General features: G+C 45.1%; 1 protein-coding gene across 1 annotated transcript in view; it reads left to right on the top strand.

The window, feature by feature from the left end:
• Positions 1 to 21,531, top strand: part of STX8 (syntaxin 8) — an 812,050-nt gene that overhangs the window by 60,751 nt on the left and 729,768 nt on the right. Inside the window, exon 3 of the mRNA XM_069200320.1 lies at positions 8,602 to 8,696. Coding sequence (XP_069056421.1) covers positions 8,602 to 8,696 — 95 coding nt within the window. The remainder of the gene's footprint in view (positions 1 to 8,601; positions 8,697 to 21,531) is intronic.

Below are 21,531 nucleotides of genomic sequence, written 5' to 3'. Positions count from 1 at the left end.
ACTGTGCTCATGCACCACGTTGTTCACGGGTCACTTTCCATGGGGCTGTACCCTCTGGGGTCCCCTGTTCTGGACCACTTATCTGCCTGACCACCAAGCTTTCCATGGCAGTGGGATCGCCATAGAAAGCTTGGTGGTCCTGCAGGTCGTTATGGCCACGGCGGTCCCAATGTCGAAATCTCCAAATTGGCAGCTGCGGTAAGGACTTCTGTGGTCCCCGCCGCACTGACTATGGCGGGCCGAAGGCCCACTTGCAGTCTTCTGGTGGTTCATCTGCCACACTCATAAGGAGGTCCAGCCGCCAAAGTTGCGGCAGTTGGACCTCCACTGCCACAATGAGGCCCTTAATCATTTTATATTGTTTTACAGATTTTCTTTTGTTTGCTACTCTTTCAGGAATTTTTATGACCTGCTTTTGACTAGTGGTATTTTAAGGTGCATTTTCCACTGGTTTTAATGACTTCTTATATTTTCAATTTGGTTTATTTATGACATGTGTAATTCTTTGCGGGTGGTAAATATCACATACGATAAATAGCACGTCGACCACAGACATGCTAAATTGAGTTCATGTGCTAAACATCACGTGTTTTATAATAGTCTGCCGTTTCGGGATTCATGGTTTTGACCTGCAGGTCACTGCAAACATGGTCGTGGACATTTAACTAACTGTGTCATCTTACTGATGCCATATAGAAATCATGGATACGCAAAGCATTTCCGAAAAGCAGAATGTCTTTTCCCCTGCTAAACCAATTGGTTAACTGTTCAGCAGAGAGAGCCCTCTTGATGTTCTTGTCCCCTATTTCTGAACCTTATATCTGAATATGTGCACCTCATAAGTTTTGTCCCTGATCATTTGAGGCACTACTGTGTTTGTGAGAGGTATAGTTTACTTCTCTGGAATTGGAGGTGGCCTTTATCATGAAGGTCTTCACGGAACCTTGGCCCTCGAGATACAAGGATAATCTCATTATTAAGAACATCGTCAATTGCTTCATTGAGTAGGTGTGAGTAGAATGTGTTGTGTAACAGTATCTCTATTATGCGGGCCCTAAAACATTCCGTATTGACTGTTACATCTTCTTGAAATCAGTTCTTTCAATATTTCATTTTCGAATATTTCTTTTTTTTCTACTGTAATATGTAAAAATAAACTCCTGTAGTGTCTGCCGATATCCGCAGGTTCTGGTGCTCTTCAGCAAAATATTTTTGGCAGGGAAGAAGTGCACAACCTTGTTTGGCCTGGTGTTTGTGTTCCTCTGGACACACCTTTCCTCCTGGAATTATTTCGTTTTTAGGAGGTGACTTTGGCTGGGTTTTTTGTTGGAGGTTATGATTCTACTGCAAACAAGCCTGGGAAACAACTGGGCCTGTTTATTGCCTCAACAAAAACGCATGACTGTTGGCCGCATCACATTACTCATGTTTTCCCTGCGTAGTGGAAAGGCATGATTGGTGGGCACGTGCTGACATCACGGGTTCTTTGGGGGGTGCAGAGAATGAGCAGCGAGGTGAGAATGTAATCTTCAAAGGTCATGACTCTCCAAGCAACATCTGAGTGGAAATATTGGGTCAAGGATAGGTGATTGCTGCAAATCTCTAGGACGTATAAAATACTTTAAAAGTAAAAAGTATTTTAAATTTACTAAAATAAAATAATCAGTACGTGTCATTTATTTTACATAATAATACCTACTAACTTGTGTAGGCCACGTTGTATCATAAGTGGATTGCTGGGATTGCAGCCAATCCTCCACTGGAGGCCAGCACCACATCTCGCAGTGCCTTTGGCAATGAACAGCATGGGATTGGCTACACACTTACAGGGGCTTTAAGTCAGCCCTCTTCTACCTTTGGTCCATATGAGTGCCATTGACACTCTGCTTCCATACATGACATCGTACAGCGTGGTGCAATATGTCAGTCCATTTCAGTCATTGACTTTTTTGCTTATATGCACATCTGCCTGAAAATCAGTGGGTTTCAGTGCCTTAGGTGTGGGTCAGTCCTTTATTTTCCCATTCCATTTTCATTTATTTCCCTTTTTCACATTTTATTTTAATTTTTTTAGAGCATACTACACTTCTGCAAACAGTTTGCTAATGTTGAGAGTATCTACTTTTATACTCCCTAAAACGTTCCTCTATAGTCTTGCAAGGTAATACCAACTCGGAAAATACTGATACTGCAGGATTCACTTTTGCTCTGGTAAGGTGCTGACTCCCTTGTTCCACAGCTGGAATGGGTATAATGGAGCAATACTACATGTTTTTCCCAGGTCTTAGTCTCAAAACCCATAGACTTGCATTTTTTGCCCAGCACAGTTTTTGCCAGTTTCTGCCTGAATATATCTGTGTCAGGAAAAAATGCTACATTAGTGGCGCATTTGCGTTCCGCGTGGAATTCAGGCACAACATCTGTTTCTTTTTTTTACAGGTCTGGATTACTGTGGCAGTTGTAAAGAGGCTCTTAGAGCAATTGTTCTAAAGCCCACCTCTAACAATAGAATATAATCGACTGCTTATGAGTCCCTTAGGTGAACTGATCCAAGTGGTAATAAAGCCAGCACTTTAGAATCTCTGTAGTCCTCCTGTATAGAGTCATATCTTGGGTTTATACAAGTTGGAAAATTATCTGCAGATGTCCTGCATATGTTTTGCACATCTACACTACAATTCCATCACTAAAATACCGTGCTGCCAAAGGTTTAGCGATTCCCTCCTGGATCTGTATGCATCCTCTTTGTCCAGTCACACACCCCAGATACTACCAGCCTTTTTATGAGAACAATTTCTGTGATTTTGTTACCTTGCCTATTCAAAATTGTCAGCCCATCAGGATTATTAGTTTGGGTGACCATCTATGCCATCAATCGGTTGTAGGAAAGTACCATCTTGCCTGGCATGTTACCCCCATTTTTCACTGTATATATGTTGTTTTAGTTGTATGTGTCACTGGGACCCTGCCAGCCAGGGCCCCAGTGCTCATAAGTGTGCCTGAATGTGTTACCTGTGTAGTGACTAACTGTCTCACTGAGGCTCTGCTATCCAGAACCTCAGTGGTTATGCTCTCTCATTTCTTTCAAATTGTCACTAACAGGCTAGTGACCAATTTTACCAATTTACATTGGCTTACTGGAACACCCTTATAATTCCCTAGTATATGGTACTGAGGTACCCAGGGTATTGGGGTTCCAGGAGATCCCTATGGGCTGCAGCATTTCTTTTGCCACCCATAGGGAGCTCTGACAATTCTTACACAGGCCTGCCACTGCAGCCTGAGTGAAATAACGTCCACGTTATTTCACAGCCATTTTACACTGCACTTAAGTAACTTATAAGTCACCTATATGTCTAACCTTTACCTGGTAAAGGTTAGGTGCAAAGTTACTTAGTGTGAGGGCACCCTGGCACTAGCCAAGGTGCCCCCACATGGTTCAGGGCAAATTCCCCGGACTTTGTGAGTGCGGGGACACCATTACACGCGTGCACTACATATAGGTCACTACCTATATGTAGCTTCACAATGGTAACTCCGAATATGGCCATGTAACATGCCTATGATCATGGAATTGCCCCCTCTATGCCATCCTGGCATAGCTGGCACAATCCCATGATCCCAGTGGTCTGTAGCACAGACCCTGGTACTGCCAAACTGCCTTTCCCGGGGTTTCACTGCGGCTGCTGCCAACCCCTCAGCCAGGCTTGTCCCAGGATGGCAGAACAAAGGACTTTCTCTGAGAGAGGGTGTTACACCCTCTCCCTTTGGAAAATGGTGTGAGTAGCCTCCCCCAGCCTCTGGAAATGCTTTCATGGGCACATTTGGTGCCCATTTCTGCATAAGCCAGTCTACACCGGTTCAGGGACCCCTTAGCCCTGCTCTGGCGCGAAACTGGACAAAGGAAAGGGGAGTGACCACTCCCCTGACCTGCACCTCCCCTGGGAGGTGTCCAGAGCTCCTTCAGTGTGCTCCAGACCTCTGCCATCTTGGAAACAGAGGTGCTGCTGGCACACTGGACTGCTCTGAGTGGCCAGTGCCACCAGGTGACGTCAGAGACTCCTTCTGATAGGCTCCTTCAGGTGTTGCTAGCCTATCCTCTCTCCTAGGTAGCCAAACCCTCTTTTCTGGCTATTTAGGGTCTCTGTCTCTGAGGATTCTTTAGATAACGAATGCAAGAGCTCATCCGAGTTCCTCTGCATCTCTCTCTTCACCTTCTGCCAAGGAATTGACTGCTGACCGCGCTGGAAGCCTGCAAAACTGCAACAAAGTAGCTAAGACGACTACTGCAACTCTGTAACGCTGATCCTGCCGCCTTCTCGACTGTTTTCCTGGTGGTGCATGCTGTGGGGGTAGTCTGCCTCCTCTCTGCACTAGAAGCTCCGAAGAAATCTCCCGTGGGTCGACGGAATCTTCCCCCTGCAACCGCAGGCACCAAAGAACTGCATCACCGGTCCCCTGGGTCTCCTCTCAGCACGACGAGCGAGGTCCCTTGAATCCAGCAACTGTGTCCAAATGACTCCCACAGTCCAGTGACTCTTCAGTCCAAGTTTGGTGGAGGTAAGTCCTTGCCTCCCCACGCCAGACTGCATTGCTGGGAACCGCGACTTTTGCAGCTACTCCGGCCTCTGTGCACTTCCGGCGGAAATCCTTTGTGCACAGCCAAGCCTGGGTCCACGGCACTCTAACCTGCATTGCACGACTTTCTAAGTTGGTCTCCGGCGACGTGGGACTCCTTTGTGCAACTTCGGGTGAGCACTGTTTCACTCTTCTTCGTAGTGCCTGTTCCGGCACTTCTGCGGGTGCTGCCTGCTTCTGAGAGGGCTCCTTGTCTTGCTTGACGCCCCCTCTGTCCCCAGGCGCAATTGCCGACATCCTGGTCCTTCCTGGGCCACAGCAGCATCCAAAAACGCTAAACGCACGACTTGCAGGTAGCAAGGCTTGTTGGCGTCCTTTCGGCGGGAAAACACTTCTGCACGACTCTCCACGGCGTGGGGTATCCATCCTCCAAAGGGGAAGTCTCTAGCCCTTGTCGTTCCTGCAGAATCCTCAGCTTCTTCTGTCCAGTAGAAGCTTCTTTGCACCCACAGCTGGCATTTCCTGGGCATCTGCCCATCTCCGACTTGCTTGTGACTTTTGGACTTGGTCCCCTTGTTCCACAGGTACCCTCGACTGGAAATCCATCGTTGTTGCATTGCTGGTTTGTGTCTTTCCTGCAGAATTCCCCTATCACGACTCCTATGTCCTTTGGGGAACTTTAGTGCACTTTGCACTCACTTTTCAGGGTCTTGGGGTGGGCTATTTTTCTAACCCTCACTATTTTCTAATAGTCCCAGCGACCCTCTACAAGGTCACATAGGTTTGGGGTCCATTCCTGGTTCGCATTCCACTTTTGGAGTATATGGTTTGTGTTGCCCCTATCCCTATGTGTCCCCATTGCATCCTATTGTAACTATACATTGTTTGCACTGTTTTCTAAGACTATACTGCATATTTTTGGTATTGTGTACATATATCTTGTGTATATTTGCTATCCTCATACTGAGGGTACACTCTGAGATACTTTGGCATATTGTCATAAAAATAAAGTACCTTTATTTTTAGTATATCTGTGTATTGTGTTTTCTTATGATATTGTGCAAGTGACACTAGTGGTACTGTAGGAGCTTCACTCGTCTCCTAGTTCAGCCTAAGCTGCTCTGCTAAGCTACCATTATCTATCAGCCTAAGCTGCTAGACACCCTATACACTAATAAGGGATACCTGGGCCTGGTGTAAGTACCCCTTGGTACTCACTACAAGCCAGTCCAGCCTCCTACATCGGGTGACCCTCTATGTCACTAGTACTCAAAGTACGGCCCGCGGGCCGCCAGCGGCCCCACGGACCTAGCTTGGCGGCCCGCAAGACGCACACCAAACGCCACATCATAATGGCAGCAGTATGTAAACATAGAGGAGGGCCGCGGGAGCATGCTCCCGCGGCCCTCCTCTATGTTTACATACGGCGGCCATTGTTTATGGCGTTGCCCTGACGATCCTGGAAGCTAAAGCCCCATAAAAGTCAGCGCTTGCAGCTAACTTTTATGGGGCTTTGGTCGTCTGCTGCCCGCCTGCCTGCCTGCTGTTCCACATTTGTGGCATCTTTACAGTGCTTTGAGTCAGGTAAGGCTCTTTGGTTATTTATTTATTTGTTTTTAATGTAGTGTGTGTTACTGGGGTAGGCGTGAGAGCAGATTGCGCTGTGTGTGTGCGCTGTGTGTGTGTGTTACTGGGGTAGGGGTGAGAGCAGATGGCGCTGTGTGTGTGCGTTACTGGGGTAGGGGTGAGAGCAGATGGCGCTGTATGTGTGCGCGCTGTGTGTGTTACTGGGGTAGGGGTGAGAGCAGATGGCGCTGTGTGTGTGCGCGCTGTGTGTGTTACTGGGGTAGGGGTGAGAGCAGATGGCGCTGTGTGTGTTACTGGGGTAGGGGTGAGAGCAGATGGCGCTGTGTGCAGATGGCGCAGTGTGTGTTACTGGGGTAGGGGTGAGAGCAGATGGCGCTGTGTGCAGATGGCGCAGTGTGTTACTGGGGTAGGGGTGAGAGCAGATGGCACTGTGTGTGTTACTGGGGTAGGGGTGGGAGCAGATGGCGCTGTGTGCAGATGGCGCAGTGTGTGTTACTGGGGTAGGGGTGAGAGCAGATGGCGCTGTGTGTGTTACTGGGGTAGGGGTGAGAGCAGATGGCGCTGTGTGCAGATGGCGCAGTGTGTGTTACTGGGGTAGGGGTGAGAGCAGATGGCGCTGTGTGTGTTACTGGGGTAGGGGTGGGAGCAGATGGCGCTGTGTGCAGATGGCGCAGTGTGTGTTACTGGGGTAGGGGTGAGAGCAGATGGCGCTGTGTGTGTTACTGGGGTAGGGGTGAGAGCAGATGGCGCTGTGTGCAGATGGCGCAGTGTGTGTTACTGGGGTAGGGGTGAGAGCAGATGGCGCTGTGTGCAGATGGCGCAGTGTGTGTTACTGGGGTAGGGGTGAGAGCAGATGGCGCTGTGTGTGTTACTGGGGTAGGGGTGAGAGCAGATGGCGCTGTGTGCAGATGGCGCAGTGTGTGTTACTGGGGTAGGGGTGAGAGCAGATGGCGCTGTGTGTGTTACTGGGGTAGGGGTGGGAGCAGATGGCGCTGTGTGCAGATGGCGCAGTGTGTGTTACTGGGGTAGGGGTGAGAGCAGATGGCGCTGTGTGTGTTACTGGGGTAGGGGTGAGAGCAGATGGCGCTGTGTGTGTGCGCGCTGTGTGTGTTACTGGGGTAGGGGTGAGAGCAGATGGCGCTGTATGTGTGCGCGCTGTGTGTGTTACTGGGGTAGGGGTGAGAGCAGATGGCGCTGTGTGTGTGCGCGCTGTGTGTGTTACTGGGGTAGGGGTGAGAGCAGATGGCGCTGTGTGTGTTACTGGGGTAGGAGTGAGAGCAGATGGCGCTGTGTGCAGATGGCGCAGTGTGTGTTACTGGGGTAGGGGTGAGAGCAGATGGCGCTGTGTGTGTTACTGGGGTAGGGGTGGGAGCAGATGGCGCTGTGTGCAGATGGCGCAGTGTGTGTTACTGGGGTAGGGGTGAGAGCAGATGGCGCTGTGTGTGTTACTGGGGTAGGGGTGAGAGCAGATGGCGCTGTGTGCAGATGGCGCAGTGTGTGTTACTGGGGTAGGGGTGAGAGCAGATGGCGCTGTGTGCAGATGGCGCAGTGTGTGTTACTGGGGTAGAGGTGAGAGCAGATGGCGCTGTGTGTGTTACTGGGGTAGGGGTGAGAGCAGATGGCGCTGTGTGCAGATGGCGCAGTGTGTGTTACTGGGGTAGGGGTGAGAGCAGATGGCGCTGTGTGTGTTACTGGGGTAGGGGTGGGAGCAGATGGCGCTGTGTGCAGATGGCGCAGTGTGTGTTACTGGGGTAGGGGTGAGAGAAGATGGCGCTGTGTGTGTTACTGGGGTAGGGGTGAGAGCAGATGGCGCTGTGTGCAGATGGCGCAGTGTGTGTTACTGGGGTAGGGGTGAGAGCAGATGGCGCTGTGTGTGTTACTGGGGTAGGGGTGGGAGCAGATGGCGCAGTGTGTGTTACTGGGGTAGGGGTGAGAGCAGATGGCGCTGTGTGTGTTACTGGGGTAGGGGTGAGAGCAGATGGCGCTGTGTGTGTGCGCGCTGTGTGTGTTACTGGGGTAGGGGTGAGAGCAGATGGCGCTGTATGTGTGCGCGCTGTGTGTGTTACTGGGGTAGGGGTGAGAGCAGATGGCGCTGTATGTGTGCGCGCTGTGTGTGTTACTGGGGTAGGGGCATTGTTTTGAAAAAGGGGGTGGGGTGGTTGTTCCCCCTCTAAGCCCCGCCCCCCGCTGTCACTTCAGTGCGGCCCTCGGCCGCAAACCATACTGCAATTTTGGCCCCCGAGAAAAAGTTTGTGAGTACCCATGCTCTATGTCAACAATGTCTTGAAAATCACATTTTATGGTAATCAAAAAAGGGAACATTTTTAAAAGATACTGAAATGCTTACTATGATTTTGTTGACTTGGTCCAGCTAGACAGACACTCAAACTCTCCTGTTATTGAAAAAAACAGCTTCTATTTGTCTTTCTTTTGCAGCTTAATATGACGGTGAGACACCAGATGCACAATCTCAAAGAGAAGATTAGCCAGCTTAAGCAATCACTGCTGAGGGCTGTGTCCATGCACCAGATGTATCCTTTTTTAAAATATACATATTTTGGGGTCGCCACTTGCATGATTCTTTATTTGGCCCGGTGGAGGTCACTTTGAGCTACCTGTTTTTTTGTTGTTGTTTTTTTTTAGTTAGTTGAGGCTTGACAGCACAAGTATCTCCTGATCATGGTGTGATCAACAGAAAAAGAGCTTACAGAACTGCTACTGATGGATGAGTATTGGCTGCCCCCACATGCTGTTTTTGATGAGTACAGAATTTGATTGGGCAGAAGTTGTATACTTCCTTTCAAAAGTAATGTTTGTGTTGCACTTTTTATCTTGTGGGACAACTTATACTCAATACAACAGGGCTTTGTTCTTTATGGTAACAAGCCAATTAACAAAGTTATGGGCCTGATCTAATTATGATCAAGGCTATAGGACTGAACTGTTTATTATGAAAAGTAAACACAAAGGCTGTAAGCCTAATCCATTGCTTGTGAAAAACGTATTTTGAAGTCAATAGGTATTCAAGGGTGGATTGTTCTTACTCTATATTAAACCTGTGAAGATCTATTTTCTTAAATATAATCTAGCGGATGACTATTACAGGCAAGGCTTTGCTGTGTTTACACCTATGACAAACCATGGAGATATAAGATTTGGACTGTGATAGTCCTTATTAGCATCTCTTTGGAGAGGTAGTATTTTGCTCTGCCAACCTTAATTTTGTATGCATTGAGTAATTTTAAGTCTGTAAGTCTGATAGTTGGCTTGTGGAAAGTTCATACTCAATACAGTAGGCCTGAATTGGTTAAGGTGACAAGCCAGTGCTTAAGACTACAGGCCTGACTGGTTCACGGGGAAAACGTATGTTCCGTGCTTCAAGTCTGATATGTTTATGAAAACTTTTGATGACGCAGCAGGCCTGGTTTACCTCTCATGAAAAACATTTGTTGAAACCAAAAGGCCTTTAATGTCTAGTTGTTATTACAATATTTTACAAGTTGTACATAGGAGTTTTGCTACATAAAATCTCACAGACTGTGTACTTGGTAGTGCTGCATTGACGTAGACTGCTTCCACTGTCAAACTACCTCAGCTTTTACAACTTGTCTATTGATATATTGCACTCTAATACAGAATCTCTGCACACAAGTCTTTAAAACGATTAGCAGACTTCTTGGTATTACTATTTCTCCCTCTGCAAAAACTCCTGATGTTGGGGTTTTCCTACGCAAATTCCTCAGAAATATACTGGATTGGTATTTGCCTCTATTAATTTGGCCAGACTACAGATTGCTGAATCATAGCTAAGTAGAAATCCGTGGAGAATGAAGGGATTGTAGTATCCCTTTATAGATTTCTGTGGAATTGAAATGTCAATCGTGCAAAATGATGATTGCCATCATTTAAGGGTAACGTATGAGCCATTAATAACAAATATACAGGCACTTTCTATGCATTTTTCCTTTATGTAATTTAAATACATATTGTGTATCTTATGCTTTTAATTGTTACCTATTATATAATATGTATTTAATATGAGGTATTTTGGTGCCACCCTATGTAGTACTATATTTTAATAACTTCGTATTTTTGTACTTTGTAAACAAAATTAAAAAAACGTGCAGATTACCATATTATGCAAGGGTTTTGCTGTTAGTCACCCTCTTTACCCGGGGGGGGGAGTAGAAGATTTTCACTGTGATTCTTTGTTAGGTACTTTTGAAAAGTATTGTATATATTTGCTAACTTTGTGTAATTTTGAATTTCATACCACTGTAATTTTATTACTGTGTGCTAAATGGTTGCCAGTTTATGCACAATTATATAGGCTTGTGTTTGTTATAGTGAAAAGCCAGTTGTAACGTTTATAGGCCTTATTGATTATCTCTTTAATTAGCAAATGTAATGTCAGATTCCATAGGCTTAATCCGTTTACTGTGTAAAGTTATAAAAAATTCAGTAGGCCTGAGTTGCTTAATGTGAAAAGCATGTGACAACGGCAATATGCTTTTAGAAATGTAATGTTATTACACAGTGCTAATGCCAGGATGCAGGCATTTTGTTAATGGAATCATGCAGATTATTGTAGTAGGCAAAGGTTTGGATTTTGATGAAACACTTGAACAAATTGTGGCAGTAACAGTTTTGTATTACGATGTTAATTATTGAGTCCTCTACAAGGGTTTTTATATTGTGACAACTGTAATTTTGCATGCGTGTAATTTATGACTGTAGCTTGATGGTTGTGTTCTGGGAAAGCTTTTACTTAAAATAGTAGGCTTGAGTTTTTTATGGTACAAGCCAATGATAAAAGCTATTGGTTTTTTCCAATAGCTATTGGAAAAAAGTTACTTCAAATTCCATCAATTGATCTCTTTAATAACTTAGGACTACTGCCTTTGTTGTAACTTTTCTTAATACTAATGAAACACGTTACCACTAATACGCATTTAAGTGTGGGTTGTTATTGTACAATGTTAAAGTCTAAAAAGGCATTTTGTTACATGGAATATTAGAAATTACCTTAGCGGACAAGTGGTTTGGTGTTCACAACCCACTTTAACGAACCCTGGGGGTAAATGATTTGCAATGTAAACATTCTTGGTAGACTCTCTTGGGACAGCCTGAGATGCTTTTAGTGATTTTTTTTTTGTTTGATTTTTTTATTTTTGGTACAGCTAACTGTAACTTAAATAGTAATTTTAAATAAGTAGTCATTTACATCATAGAGTTATAGACTGCACTCATGGGGAAACTTAGAATGGAGGTAGTGTAAGCCTTTGAGGCAATTGTAATTGTGCATGTTGAAAGTTTCATGGTACACCATTCAAAAATCCCTAACGGTTGGGGTGGAAATAGTGCTGCAAGTTAAACACGGTAAAGGCTAAGCGCACTTGAAGTAGGTCGTGGCTTTAAGCCAAGGGCTGTTCCAGAAAATATTTTAGGAAAACTAAAGCTGCTTCTGACAATAGAATATCCACTGGTGGATATCTGGCCAAGTGCCTATGTTAACTAATTGCACAATTCACAGATTCTATGTAATGAGGATGCTTATAATGTCTGGATGTTTATTTCCATAACTTTCCTAAAAATGTTGATATATTGCAGACTATGGAGGAAATACAATTAAAAATCATCAATGATGCTGTCAATGATGTCATTATCAATTATGATGTTTACAGTCTCATGAGCGATGTAATATTTCAGGTCATAAGTAGTGCCTGGCAAGGGTAGAAGTTATAGTTAGCTCAGAAAACTATATCTGGTGAATGTTAGTGTTTTTTGTTTTTTAAACCTTCGTTTTTGTGTTATTTCAGTACCTAACTATAACAGCACTTTAACCTTTGTTTTTTTCCAGTGATTTTCGGAGGATTTTTTCACAGAAGATAAGATCTTATTACCATACCTAACTATAATATCACTTTAACCTTTGGTTTTTCAGTGATTTTCTAGGGATTTTGATTATATTCCCCCTACTACACCACTGAGCACAGTTTTTGACTGTGCACAGCAGTGGTTTTCCCTGTCAGCCTGGCCTTTGGCCAGGCCCTGCGCCTTAACCCAGCAGGCAGCCAGTCCCTGCTGCACACATCCTTCAACAGTATGCAGTGTGGGCTTGGCGCTGGGCCACCCACCATTGGCACCCTGTCTCCGTTGTACACGACCTTTGGTCGTTTACAGTGAGCACTGACCAGAGGACCAGCCTGTGACCAGGCCCTGCAGCCAATCCTCCACTGGAGGCCAACACCACATCTCGCAGTGCCTTTGGCAATGAACAGCATGGGATTGGCTACACACTTAAAGGGGCTTTAAATCAGCCCTCTTCTACCTTTGGTCCATATGAGTGTCATTGACACTGATTCCTTCTATGACATCGTACAACATGGTGCAATATGTCAGTCCATTTCAGCCATTGACTTTGTTTCTTATATGCACATATACCTGAAAATGAGTGGGTTTCAGTGCCTTAGGTGTGGATCAGTCCTTTATTTTTCCATTCCATTTTCATTTATTTCCTTTTTTCACATATTATTTTAATGTTTTAGAGCATACTACACCTCTGCAAGCAGCCTAAAAGAGCTGCTTGCTTGTTGCTCATTTCATCTGCACTGTGCTGAATCCTATGTGGCAACTGTCTCGAAACTAAGTGAACCATCATGGAATGTCCAAAGTGTATCGTTTTTACCATTCCAAAATGGACAACATGTTGGATCTAAATGTGGATGCCCGCTGGAGCTCTAAAACAACAAAGCACTATGTACTACACCATTTCAAGATGGCCATCAACTGTCATGTTTAATTGTATTTCTTGTTGCAGGCATATACTCACTATGTTTAGTTGGAAGCATGCTTTATTTTTTCCCCTTTTTTATTTATCTTTTATTTATTGTTGAGAATGTGTCCATGTTTTATTGTGCTATGTAAGTATGTGACTGAATGCAAGAAAGAATCAGCTCCTGCTTGCTTTTTGTAGCTTTTTGTAGCTGTTTTGAGATACTCTCTCCTGTAAGAGGGTCCAGTATTCTTTCTCTCACACTTCAGTATGCGTTACTAAGTAGCTGTTGATTGTCAGATAAGAGAATGGCAGACCGGTTCCCTTAACTTACACATGGGTAAAGGACACATGTAATCCGCAGTCTTTGTAGTGTTAGGAATCCAGTTTTAGATTTTGGGTGGCAGATGCTTCAGGGTTGAAAGGGTTGGGGATTGAGTTGTAGACTCGTTGGTGATATGTGACACAGAGTCACACATTGAAGGCACACACTCATTGGCAGGTCTCTGCCTATCGTGGACACACTAACTACATTGCTCTGCGAGAACAGCACCTACTGTAATGACATCTAATACCTCCACAGTTAGGGTAATTTGGAATATCGGGGTCCTCAGAGGTTTGATGAGGGGCAGTCTGTCATTCCTTTAAACAATACAATACAGGGTGCTGATGTTGCAGGAGACTCACCTGTTAAGCAATGTGAGATTTTGTTGGTAAATACGTATTTAATAGAATATACCACCCTGGATTTACAAGGGAATTTGTGTGGGGTAGCCATTCAACTGCACAAAACCCTTCCAGAAATGGTTGCAGAAATCGACACAGATAACAGGCAAGGATTTCTAGAAAGTTCAGGTACTTTAGAAGCACATAAAAGGTCCCCAATCAGTTTTTTTCCCTGCCTTCATTCAGCTGAGACCCCTGTAAATCCCAAATTAGCACAACTGTAATTGGTGAAGATTCTATTCTGGATAAACATATGGCTACTTGTAGGGTTTACTAACCCGCCTAGTAGGGACACTGTACTTTCGAGCTGGGTTGAATCATTAGGCTTGTGCAGGATCTGACGCACATGGAAGATATGGACAGTAGTACTCCTGAAACCCAGGAGCACACCGCTCTATTTCATATAAAGACTATTTCCTGTAATCTATGGTGAATTTATACCTCTTCCTCGGAGTAAGGATTCAGGTGTGTGGGGAATGGGAGGAGTCTCCAACCACTCACTCCTTGAATTGACCATGTGCCAAGCAAACAAAAAGGGCACCTGTATGTGTCAACTAAACGCATGATGGGTTTGTTAAATGTTTGCAGGAAGAAGCCCAAACATTTTGAACTAAACACTGGTAAAGTGAAAGACACTGTGGGAAGCATATATGGGAAGCATATAAAGCAGTGTTGAGAGGCAGGTCTACGGCATTCTTAAGGAAACAGCTCATATAAATCTATTTAAAGGGTTACCCTATATATGAAAGCAGGCTGCAGTAGAAAGAAAATGTAACAGTGAAAGTAGTGTTCACATTTTTCCAATTAGAGATCACAACACATGAGCCACATCATATGACCGTGGAAACAGCCCTGGCCACACAATACCAAATTTATGAATTTGATGATGACTGGCAAGCTGTTGTACTAGTTAGCTTGTTGTGTCGCAACTGCTTGGATCATAATGGAAGTAGATAACCACAGGGCTATATGGCCTCATAAGCAAAATATATTAACTCAGTATTACCAGCAAACTTCCGTGGCATCATTCTGCACTCTTGAGGGAACATGTTAGGCTTCCGTCAGCAGAGCTGACTGTTCTGAATTTGTCTCAGACAGAGAGGGACCTCCTGGATACACCCGTACCTGAAAATCAGAATAGCAGATGCCCTGAAATAGAGACAGACCACCAATAAACCAACCAAAATAGTCTCCCGGTAGAGTTTTCTTTTAATTGACTGACCTTCCTCTTGATCCTGCACCTACTGACATTGTTTAAAGAAGCTGCTCAGTTGTGGTTATTATCACGTGATCTCAGTGGCACAACTATATCTGCAATTTTTAGACCAGGTTACCATCCAGTCCAATGGCAGTCATATAGGCCCACCTTACTGATACATAATGAAGTACAAATGTTAGCAAATGTTTTGGTCAACAGGCTTAACAATATAGCAAGATCAAAATTACGTTATGCTAGTGAGAGGTACTCAGCTTTGTCTACCCTGGTCCTTTGGGAGATGCTTGGAACTTTTACACTGTTGAAAAAGCCTTTGACTCGATGCAATGGAGGATCCTTTGGCAGATTATCCAGAAAATGGTCTTTGATCCCTTCTTCCTGGATTTGGCACATGTTCTTTGTCACAGGGCCGGGACACATTTGGGAGTCAGTGGCCACCTTTTCCTAAGGAAAGAGGTACGAGACAGAGCTGTCCTCTCGCCCCACTCTTGTTCGCCATGGCAATAGAATCCCTTACCATTTGAATTGGGAAGGATGGCCCTAAACATGGATTTTGTCAGGCTGAGAGCATTGAGGGCAGGGTGTTCCTATACATGGATGACTTGTTTCTCCTCATTCATCATACCAGCTGGACAAAAGATCGCTTGATACAAATATTAGACGTCTATGGTCAGGCATCTAGACTGGCTGTGAACTGGAACAAATCAATGGTCTTCCCAGTAAATGGGAAATTGCTGTGAAGGGATTGGACCTTACCACTGCAGCTTTCCACTAACAGTTTCAGATACCTCTGCATTCACATATCATCATACCCTGTGATTCGTTGTCACCTAAACACAATCTGCTAATCACAAAACCTTGTAAAGACTTGAAAACATGAGACACTCTTCCTATTAATATTCTGTTTCAAGTCTCCCTATGGAAGATGGTCGCTGTGCCCAAAATTCTATATGTAGTCTAAAATTACACAAGACCATCCTAGCATCATTTTTCAACGCAATCAAAGATATGTATATGAGGTCCATGTGGTTGGGGAAGCCTCCCACAATCTTTAGTCATTATTCTGTGGGGGACTCAATACGACTGGCCATATCAGCTCATTATAATCAGTGAGCTGTTATTTGGAGACAGTGATGATGAGTTAATTAGCAGCAAGCTATTGTTTTAGTGGGCCCAGCTTTAAGGTCCAGTCTATATGGGATGAAATTCCCGAACTTTTTTCCTGAGCCCATGAAAACAGACCCTGGGTGCTGGCAAAAGGCCTTGAGATGGATGGGAGTACAGGAGATGACAACTCGCAACCCCGTGATATGCTACAAGACTCCAACAGGTGTCAGTGAAAGAGGTATTTAAATAATGGAATTTTATTGGCATCTCTAAAGTAGATGACATTATGGCCAGCAAACACCTCAAATCTTTTGATCTTTTGAAATGCTCACTAAGAATTTCACACTTCACCTTTCTCAGTTCTATACAGATATATCTGGAGCTATGACTTGCAACTTACCAATACAAAACTAAGATGTCCTCCCTTATAAAGTTTTGCTGCCTGGAATCTCGGGTGACAATGGAAGCAGTAGGGGAGCGCGACATATCACAGATCTGCCATGTCCTCACAGTCAATGCACTAGACCAAGTTATTTAACTCTGGCAGACGGCAACAAGGCAGTGGTCCAAGCGAGGATGAAGATTGGATTAAGGCCGAAATAGCACCTCAAAAGTTAGCTATGTCAGCTAGGCTATGCCTCATCCCGATTAAATACACAGGATCTACAGGTGGAGAAGTGTGGCTCAATGGTTAGAGCGGCAGACCCTGAAGCAGAGATCTGGCTCAAGACCAGGGTTCAAGTCCCGCTTCAGCAGGTCTTGGGCTCAATTCCCCTTGACCAGATAATTCTCGCCTCGGTGCCTAATCTAATTCATGGGTCCCACTCTGCAACTCTGGGCAATAGCTTGCTTAATCTCCACAAGGGCCCCAACAGCGCTTGGATGCCTGGCTTCACCCTGGGGGTGCTCAGGAGTGGGCGCCTCACAGGGAAAAGCCAGGAGGGGTTCCATAGCGGTATGAGTACAGCGCCTTGAGACCCTAACGGGTGAGTAGTGCGCTATACAAGTGCTAATTTACATTTACATCTACTACTACTCCTCTTGTTTCATACAATTGGATTACCTACCCCACATGCCCACCATGTGAGAGCCACAAAGCAAATTGGTTCCATGTGGTCTGTCAGAGTCCTCGAGTTCAAAGTTTTCGGCAAAGAATAGTTACCGTTCTATTACATACTTTTGGGTTCCTGGCAAAGATTAATCCAAAATGTGCTTGCTGGGAGCAGCGGGTGACTGGAATGACTGGACACCCACGTATATTCCTGGAGGTAGACTTCTTGTTTCCCAAAAGAGAAATTGCACAGAAAGGGAAACTACCTACTCCCCACCGTGGCTTAATGGGTGAGAGGCATAGGTCACAGTGTGTAATGCTCCAGAAGGAGATGCATCAAGCTAGGGCCTCCCCAATAAACATTAGAAGATTTGGGATCCCCGGACGTACTATTATGAGATGACGCCGTCTATAACACTCCGTTAATGTTTTCACAGTCTGGCTTTATTATCAATAGGTAACCGTGTTTTTCTTTGTAGTTTTAAAACAATGAAATATGTTCATGAAGAAAAGAGATCCTCCTATACTTTTAATTTTCCGATTTTGGTGCGGAGTGGTCAAAGAAGGGAGGGAGTCTTACTTAATGTAGTCGTTCATCTATAATATATCATTTCGGGATTTTATTTCGTTACAGTGCATTGAGGGGCACATTTGAGCATTTCAGAAAAAAACAAGGATAACACACTGTTTACGGCATAGCAGCCTGTTTTCCCCTAGCTGATTTTCTGATAACAGTAGCAGGTGCACACGCTGCGCGCGGATGTTATGCCGACACTGAAGTCCGCACCCCCTGAGGCCACATGGTCAGAAAACTGCACTCGATTCTTATATTTATATATTCAGTGATTCAAACATTTATCAAACTTTCTCCACGGCCTTGCGCTGAGACATGCTAAGTCGAAAGGGCCTGCTACCCCATTTCACACTTTATCCTGTTGTTCGTTAAGTTGTTTTTAAGGATGCCTGAGTTTTCAATGCCGGAAGAGCACTGACAGGGGAAGTAATAGAAGAAGAGACAGCGAGTTTGTCGGGATGCTGCCTCCGGCGTAGCAAAACTTGACGGTCCCCCGGGAAAGTAGTTCGAGAGGACCCCCTATTCGACTTCCTCATCCCTCCCCCCGCCTCCCTAAGTCAGGAGCTTTCAAGCCAGGGGCCTGCTGCTATGCTGAGGGAGTCCCCTGGCGCTCGCCCCTCCACACCGCTGGGGCTAATGTTGCGACAGTTCCAGTGCTTACTTTATAAACAAGAATTGGCAAAGCCAATAGGTCTCACCTATACAGAAGTTATTGGCAGCGTGTTTTGCCACGTCGTGCACCCCTTTGGCTACTGAACAGCATGGCTGAAAATTTGTGGGGTGGAGTGGGGGAGTAGAGTGTCGTAGAGTGCATTTGTTGGCATGTCATAGAGAAAGGGGGGTAGAGTGTCGTAGAGTTCAGTGGCAGAGAGTTTCATAGAGTGGAGTGGGTTGGAGTGTATTGAGGTAGTGAGGTAGATTGGATTGAAGTAGAGTGGGGTAGATTGGATTGGGGTAGAGTGCAGTGGTTTGGTGTGGGGAGGGGTGGATTTGAGTGGGGTGGATTAGACTGAATTGGGGTGGATGGTTTAAATTGGAGTGATGGGGTGGGTGGGGTGGATTGTATAGGAGAGGTATGGTTTAGATTGGACTGGAGTGGGGTGGATTGGATTGGGATGGGGTGGATTGGATTAGAGGGGTGAGATGGATTGGGTTGGAGTGGGGTAGACTGAAATGGGATGGGGTGGGGTAGATTGGATTGGGATAGAGTGGGGTGGAATGGAGTAGAGTGGTGGATTTAAGTGAGGGGTGGGATGGATTGTATAGGAGCGGGGTAGATTGATATGGGGTGTGGAGAGCTGCAGTAGGATGGATTGAAATGCAGTGGGATGGGGAGGACTGCATTGAAGTGGGGGGCGTGTTGGGTTGGTTTGGTGTGGATTGGAGTGGGATGGGGTGGATTGGGCAGGGTGAATTGGAGTGGATGAGGTGGATTGGATTGAAGTTGGATGGATTGGGGTGGATTGGATTGGATTGGATTGAAATGTATTGGGATGGGTTGGATTTGGATGAGGTGTATTGAATTTGAATGGAGTATATTGGACTGGGCTGAATTGGACTGGGTTGGTGTGGGGTGGACTGGATTGTAGTGGGGTGGATTGTTTTGAATGGAGTGGGGTGAATTGAGATGGAGTAGGGTGGATTTCATCAGAGTGGGGCAGGTTGTCTTGATTGGAGTAAGGTGTTTGGGATTGGAGTGGAGTGGTGCTGGTTGGAGTGGGGCAGATTGAAAGTGATTGGAGTGGGTCTGATTGGAGTGGGGCGGTTTGGTTTGGATTGGAGTGGGGCAGATTGTATTAGGGTGGATTTGGTTGGGGTGGGGTGGATTGGGTTGGGGTTGATTGGAATGGGGTGAATTTGGATGGATTGAATTGAGGTGGATTGAAGTGGGGTGTATTGGAGTGGGACAGATTGTTTTGGATTGGAGTGGGGCAGACTGGAGTGGGGTGGATTAGAGTGGGGCAGATTGTTTTTGATTGGAGTGGGGCGAATTTGAGTGGGGCTGATTGTTTTGGATTAAAGTGGGGCAGATTGGAGTGAGGTGGATTCGAGTGGGGCAGATTGTTTTGTATTGGAACTCAGCAGATTGCAGTGGGCAGATGATTTTTTGATTGGGCAGAATGGAATGGTGCAGATTTTTGGGGATTGTAGTTGGACAGATTGTTTTAGATTGTAGTGGCGCAGATTGGAGTGGGGTAGATGGGGCATATTGTTTTGGTTTGAAGTGAGGATGATTGTTTTGGATTGGAGTAAGGCAGATTGTTTTGAAGTGGTGTAAATTGTTTTGGATTGGAGTGGGGCGAACTGGAGTGAGGCAGATTAGATTGGGGTGTTTGGGGGAGGACTGGATTGGAGTGGATTGGTTTGGGGGTGAGGGTTATTGATGTGGGGCGGTTTGGGGCGGGTTGTAGTGGGGTGGATTGGGATGTACTGCACGATTATGTGCTAAAGCATAATTTCAGAAATTACACGTAATAAATAAACAATGTTGCTTTGCAATATTTAGAGCAAGATAATCATCATCTTCTGACAACAGCCCCCATGACCAAAAACAAAAGAAAACATGAGTGCAAAGTTAGAAAAGACGACGTGCCAAAATAATCGAAAGTTAGCTATAAAAAATAAAACTTTGCAATTTTGTTTGTCCTGCTGGCCACATTTTTAGCAGTCACACACCTTCTGTTTACAGGGCACTAGAAGTTATAAGGAACAAAATAGTACCTTAATTACGGGAGCAGCGGACAGGCACCGACTAAGTTGAATCAATCAGTGCTTGGTCCCTGCTCCAGACAAAAGGAATGGAAATTATGCCAGGCCTACAGTGACGAATTACGAGGCTGAAGAGCAGAGTGTCATGCAAGCCAACCAATGGCAAGTGACAGGCGGGCTCCAAGCCCTTTACTGTACACAACAAAGTCTCGCAAGTGAGACACGTGTGCTAGCGCATGCACTTGCAGGCTTGACTCTAATGAATAAGTGCTGGTGCCCGAAACTCTGGTCAGAAGCCTGTGGCTGGCACTATTATAAGTCAGAGTGCCAAATATCAAGGTTTAATAGTCTGGAATCCACCTCATATCTCTTTACTCATCTCCCAGATACTCCTAGCCCCTTCATCTCTCTCTGGGATGTTCCTGATTTCTCCCTTTTCGACGGTTTTCTGTCTTTCTCCTTCTTTCCCCTTTGCTTTTTTCTCTGTTGCTCTTGGGGAATGTCCGATGTGGATAACTAAGTGTGGGTCCTTAAAAATGAATGCTGGTGGTCCCCACCAGCAACCCCCAGCTCACATTGAGCACTATCTATCATGTAGCCATACTTGTCAACAGACCCGGTTGAGGCGGGAGACTCCAGGTTTTTGAAGCCAACAATAGCCTTTTTTAGCTGTCTCCGACATAACATTTTCTCTGCTTTATAAGAAGTCAGTGGTGTAAATATGCCTCCTCTATTTATTTTTTTCTGAATCTCCTACTTCATTGTTTTAAAATGTTGGCATGTGTGCACAGGTAAGTATTTCTACTTTTGCCATGCAGGTATGTATTTTTTTTAAATGTATGTTTTATGTTATTAAAAAAATGATTTAGGTACAGGTAAAGGACAGTAAGGGTGATTTTAGGGTTTAAAGCTGGTTAGAGGTAAAGGGAGGTAAGGGTAATCTTAGGGTTCAGGGATGGGAAGAGGTAAAGGGCGGTAAGGATGATTTTTGGGTTTATGGCAGGGAGGAGGTAATGGCAATTTTAGGGTCTAGGGATGGGAACAGATAAAGGGAGGTTAGAGGTAAAAAATAAAATCTATCTATATATATATATATATTCCTATTGGCGGTCGACAGTAGGTAGTTATAGTTAGGACCATGTTTCCATAGAAAAAGCGTTTTTTACTTGCCTATATCTTTGGCACTGTTTGACGAATCTTCATGACAT

The sequence above is a fragment of the Pleurodeles waltl genome, chromosome 7, assembly GCF_031143425.1.
Source record: "Pleurodeles waltl isolate 20211129_DDA chromosome 7, aPleWal1.hap1.20221129, whole genome shotgun sequence".
Taxonomy (NCBI): Eukaryota; Metazoa; Chordata; class Amphibia; order Caudata; family Salamandridae; genus Pleurodeles; species Pleurodeles waltl.
Note: the sequence above shows the minus strand (reverse complement) of the source record. Positions and strands in the feature narration are given on the sequence as shown.